This window comes from Triticum urartu, chromosome 1A (assembly GCF_056163025.1).
Source record: "Triticum urartu cultivar PI428250 chromosome 1A, HENAU_Tu73, whole genome shotgun sequence".
NCBI classification, from domain to species: Eukaryota; Viridiplantae; Streptophyta; class Magnoliopsida; order Poales; family Poaceae; genus Triticum; species Triticum urartu.
Genome location: NC_141873.1, coordinates 167003589 through 167009298, shown reverse-complemented (window position 1 = coordinate 167009298; position 5710 = coordinate 167003589). Strand labels below are relative to the sequence as shown.

Here is a 5710-nt window from a genome sequence, read left to right as displayed (position 1 = left end):
GGACTTGTTTCATCTGGTTGCCATCCTACAGTATGGGAGATTACAAATGGAATGCACAAACCATCATTTGCATCCCTAACGGTACTCCATTATTTTGCAGGGACCAGTCATCCCGCGATCAAAATAAGATCGCCGATCCTGGATGTGCATTTGCATCCGCGATTCGGTCGAACCTGGAACCTTGTAGCCGACTTTGGCATATTGGGATCAACTATCTTAGCAGTCGTTACCCATGGTACGACTGATGTGCAACATGGTCACACAATCTACCACGATCGGACCGTCACCATCTACCCAGGTAGTCCATTTTTAACCCTCTCGCCTTCTCTTTCATTGTTGTACTAGTACTCTACTTACGTACTAGTAGTAGTAATTTTTACCTTGGAGGACGCGTATAGCTAGCTAGGCCCTTGAAGACTTGAACCCACTAGCTGCCACCATTTTTGTTTTTCCATGTCTTACTATCTCATCCATGTAGCCAAGAGTGGCTATATATAATAAGCCGGTTATTTTACTTCCTTTATATCGGAGTAGTACTATTTGCTGCACAGTATTACCGCCATATTTGAGCACAACATTATTATGCATGGACCTTGACTATGTACATCACCATGTGTCCAGATCTGAGATGCCATGTGTACCAGATGAACGGCGCCGAGTTCGACCCCCGTGATGCTACGTGGGTGCCGAGGAACACTATTGGAGAGTACTCGCTTTTCATTGGGGATAGCTACCCCATTTTGAAGCGGATGCCACCTTCCATTCATGACATGGAAGGCTTGCCGTTCATGAAGCATGGTTGTGTCTTTAGTGCGCACCGCCGGATGAACGACATGCTGGGACACGCTATCCCAGATTTATGCCGCTTCAGCTTGGATGAGTCTCCATCATGTGGAACCGGACTAGAAAGCTGTGACAATGATTCCCGTTGCCCACCGCTATGGATCGTGCCATCCATGAAGAACACATGGGACTGGAACCTGGAGGAGGTCATCGTGCCAGCTCCTGTCGCAGGCCTCGAGCTTCTTCTTAAAGGTCCTGGTCTTGAGGCCTCTTAGGACTTCCACGTTGGCGCGTTCGACTTGACCATTGCTCCTGGGGTGTGCCACCGAAGCGTAGCAGATCTGCGTTCCAAGGTTAGCACAATATGTCTTCAAGAGATTGCTAGTAAACCGCAAACCATTGTCGGTGATGATGCGGTTAGGGACCCTGAACCGGCTCACGAGACCCATGATGAACTTCACCGCCGATCCGGCCAGGATGGTGCGGACAACTTATACCTCCGCCCATTTGGTGAACTTGTCTATGGCGACGTAGAGGTAGCGGTAGCCCCCAGGTGCTCGAGGGAATGGACATAGGATATCCAGCCCCCATAATGCAAATGGCCACGAGAGCGGGATGGTCTCGAGGCCCTGAGCTGGCTGATGGATCTGCTTGGCGTGGAATTGGCAAGCCTCACAGGACTTCACCAGCTCGGTCGCGTCGTTGAGTGTCGTACGACAGTAGAACCCGCTGCGGAATGCCTTGCCGACAAGGGTTCATGACGATGAGTGGTGCCCGCAGTCTACACCGTGTATGTTAGCTAGCAACTCGTTCCCCTGTTCCCTGGAGATGCATCACAAGGAAACGTCATTTGTCCACTTCCTGTATAGCCCATCGTCCTGGATGCAGTATGCCATAGCCTGTCGGGCCACGCGCTCCGCGTCCTCCTCTTTCTCCGGCAACGTCCCTTGTGTCAGGTATTCCTTGAACTCCTTGGTCCAGCACCCCTCCTGAGGCTCAAGCGCCAGGAGTAGGTGCATTCCCGAGGTCGGGCCGCAGGTCGGGGCTCCCGAGGTAGGTGGTTGGGGGAGTTCCTCCTGTGGCTGCGCCGGCCCTGAAAGTGGAGGTGCTGCCGAAGGCTTGAAGAGCCGCTCCTCGAAGATGCCAGACTCTTGGGGTTGGCGCTTGGATGCCCTTTTGGCGATGTAATCAGCCTCCTTATTGGTGCCATGGGGCACGTGCTGCAACTCTAGGCCCAAGAACTGCTTTTCCATTTTGCGTACCTCCGCGAGGTATGCCTCCATATGCTTGTCCATCGGCTCGTATACCTTGTTGGAGAAGTTGACGAGGAGCTGTGAGTCGCCCCTGATGGTGAGGCGCTTCACGCCCAGGGCCACCGCAGCCTTAAGGCCAGCGGTGAGGCCTTCGTACTTTGCAATGTTGTTGGAGACCTTCTCGCCTTGTTGGAAGCAGAGCTACACAGCGTAGTAGAGCTTCTCCTGACTGGGTGAGATGAGCACCGCTCCAGCTCCCGCGCCCTGGCGTGTGAACGTGCCATTGAAATACATGACCTAGCCATCTGGTGCTTCACTTCCTAGTAAGAGGTATCGGTCCTCGCCTACTTCAAGCCCTGGGGTGTTAGTCCATTCTACCACGAAGTTGGCAAGCGCGGCTCCCTTGATGACCCTTCTTGTGCTGAACTCCACCTGGAATGCTTGCAGCTCGATGTTCCATTCAGCGACTCTTCCAGCAGCGTTGGGGCTCCTGAGTACCCTCTCCAGCAGGTAGGCTGAGACGACCTTGATTGGGTGACCTTGGAAGTAGTCATGCAGCTTACGCGAGGCCACCAAGAGCGCGAGCAAGAGCTTTTGAGGCATGGGGTACCATGCCCTTGCATCCCGCAGCACCGTGCTGACAAAGTACATGGGTGCTCGACGAGGGCGGGAGCGTTGACGGAGCCTGCGTTTGCCAGAAGTTGGGGCGTCTCTTGAGGTGACGGGACCCTAGGAGCCTGGTCACCCACTAGGGCCTCTGCAAGCCTGCGAACGCTGCCTTGCTGGGCCTGATCACTCGTTGGTGTTGCCGCAGCTTTTGCGGTGCCCTCTATGTCCCTGTCGCCCAGGCTGGAGGTGCAGCACGGTGGACCCTTGGCCTGGCGCTCTTCCCGAACTGCCACTAGAGCTGCGCTAGCGGAGTAGGGAGTGGCGGTAAGGTAAAGCACCAGGGGCTCAAGAGGGCGAGGCGCCACCATCACCGCAGGGCTGGTCAAGTATCTCTTGAGGTCTTGAAACGCTTGGTCGGCCTCGGGGGTCCAGTCAAACGGGCCCTTCTTCTTCATTAGCTTGAAGAATGGCAGGGCGCGCTCTCCCAACTTGGAGATGAAGCACCCCAGCCAGGTCACGCAACCCGCAAGCTTCTGCATCTCCTTGAGAGTTTGTGGTGGGATCATGTCTTCTATCGCCTTGACCTTCTCCGGGTGAGCCTAGATCCCCCTGTGGGACACGAGAAAGCCCAGCAAATTGCCGGAGGGGACACCAAACACGCACTTCTCTGGGTTGAGGCGCAAGTCCACTTGGCGCAGGCTCGCGAAGGTCTCCTCCAGGTCCTGAATCAAAGTTCTCACCTCCCGAGATTTGACCATGATGTCGTCGATGTAGCCTTCAGCGTTCCTCTTGAGCTGCTGACCTAGGGCAATGTGCATCAGCCGCTGGAAGGTCGCGCCTGCGTTGCGCAGCCCGAACGGCATGCAAGTGTAGCAGTACACCCCACACGGGGTCAGGAAGGCCGTCTTCTCGACATCCTCTACTACCATCTTGATCTGGTGATAGCCTGAGAGCGCATCTAGGAAGCACAGCAGGTCGCACTCGGCCATGGATTCGACAATCTGGTCGATGCGCAGAAGCGGGAACGGGTCTTGGGGACAAGCCTTGCTGAGGTTGGTGAAGTCGACACACGTGCGCTCCTTCCTACCTTTCTTCGATACGATGACGGGGTTCGCCAGCCACTCAGGGTACCGAACCTCGCGAATGACACCTGCTGTCTCCAGCTTGCGGGTTTCCTGGACGATGAAGCACTGCTTCTCCGTGGACTGTCTCCGCGCCTTCTGCTTCACAGGGCGCACATTGGGGCACACCCTCAAATGATGCTCGATCACCCCCTTGGGACCCCAGCTAGCTGCTTGGGTTCCCAGGCGAATACATCCTTGTTCGCGCGTAGGAACCTCACCAACGCATCCTCCTAGTCTGGGTAGAGGTTGGCGCCTATGGTGAAGGTGGCTCCTGAGGAACCGTCTTCCTCGACTAGTAGCTACTTAGTTTCAGCCCGATCTTGAGTGAACAACTGCTTCTTCTTTGCTGGTGCAGCCTTCTTGGCTCCAGGGGTGGCCTCGTCAGCCGGTCGCGCCACTGCGGCGGTTTTGAGGGCAAGCATGAGCGCCGCCAGAGCCTCCTTGGTGTCTCCAACTACGGTGAAAACGTCCTTGCTCTCGGGCATCTTCATGTGGTTGTAGGCCGGATGGGTCACCGCCATAAACTGAGCCAGAGTTGGGTACCCGAGGATGGCGTTGTATGGGAGGCCAAAGCGAGCAATGTCGAAGTCGGTCAGCTCGGTGCGGTAGTTGTCGCGAGTGCCGAAGGTCACAGGAAGGCGGATCTGCCCCAGGGGGCTGCCGGAGCCGCCACCGACACCAAAGAAGGGCTTGCTAGATTGAAGCCGTTCGAGTGGCACATGAAGAAGGCTAAAAGCCTCCACGGAGAGCATGTTGAGGCCAGCGCCGCCGTCGATGAGGGTCTTGGTGACAGCTACGTTGCAGATGGTTGGCGTGCAAAGCATTGGGAGCACGCCCGAGCCGATGGTGGTGACGAGGTGATCCCCCGAGTCAAAGGTGATGTCGGCTTTGGGCACCGCCCAACCCGGGGGAGCTCCTTGCTGAATGGAAGAGGCGCAGATCTAGCGAAAGAACTACTTGGTGTGACAGTCTGAGGGCGGCGCTTGCGAGCCGCCGAGGAGGGCTACGACGGCGAGGGGCGCCGGTGCCGTGAAGCGCGCGACGAAGAGGCTGCGCAGCTCCTCCCAAGATGCCACTGAGGATCATGGGAGGGTGAGCAGCCAGGCAAGTGGTGCACCAGCGAGGGCCATGGGAAGCCAGTTGGCCATGACCTTGTCGTCGCCTCTAGCCTTCACGATGGCCTCTTCATATGCCAGCAGGAAGGTCGTCGGGTCCGCCGCGCCGTCGTAACACGGTAGCATCTCCGTTTTGAACTTGGGCGGCCAAGTTACCCATCGCAAGGCATGGGGAAGGGCTCTGAGCCCCTTGGCGCAGTCATGGGCGTCCGTCATCTCAGCCGGAGGAGCAACGCCAGCGATGGGGACAGACACAGAGGTGGAGGAGCATGGGTCGATGAAAGGAAAGCTTCAACGCACCCCTACCTGGTGCGCCAAATGTCGAATTTCGGGTTCCGTCAAAACCCTCGAGGTTTGAAACCTGGGGTGCGCACGAAGATCTTTCCTTCCCCCTCATGCCCTCACAACAATCTAAAAACCTAGCTCGCCGAACTCGAAGAACAAGGGACACAAGAGTTTATACTGGTTCGGGCCACCAATGTGGTGTAATACCCTACTCTAGTGTGGTGTGGTGGATTGCCTTGTGGGCTGAGGATGAACAAGTACAGGGGAAGAACAACCTCCAGAGGAGAGGTGTTCTTGGGCTCGATGAGCTTGTGTGGTTGAGGATGGAATGGATCCGATCCCAAATCAATCTATCTTTCCTACTGTGGTGGCTAGTCCTATTTATAGAGGCCCTGGTCCTCTTCCCAAATTTTGGTGGGAAGGGATCCAACAACAGCCAAATTTGAAGGGAGACAACTAGTACAAGTAATCCTGACAAAAGGTGGTCTTCACCTGCCAAAGGCTCAGGTGGTGACACCATTCTAGGCTCTACGGTTACCTC

General features: G+C 56.1%; 1 protein-coding gene across 1 annotated transcript; it reads right to left on the bottom strand.

Annotated features, from left to right (window-relative positions):
- Positions 1–1616: 1616 nt before the first annotated feature.
- On the bottom strand, positions 1617–2078 carry LOC147990485 (uncharacterized). Its single transcript, XM_087538246.1, has one exon. It carries the CDS (start codon positions 2076–2078, stop codon positions 1617–1619), a length of 462 nt encoding a protein of 153 aa, XP_087394372.1.
- Positions 2079–5710: the final 3632 nt, after the last annotated feature.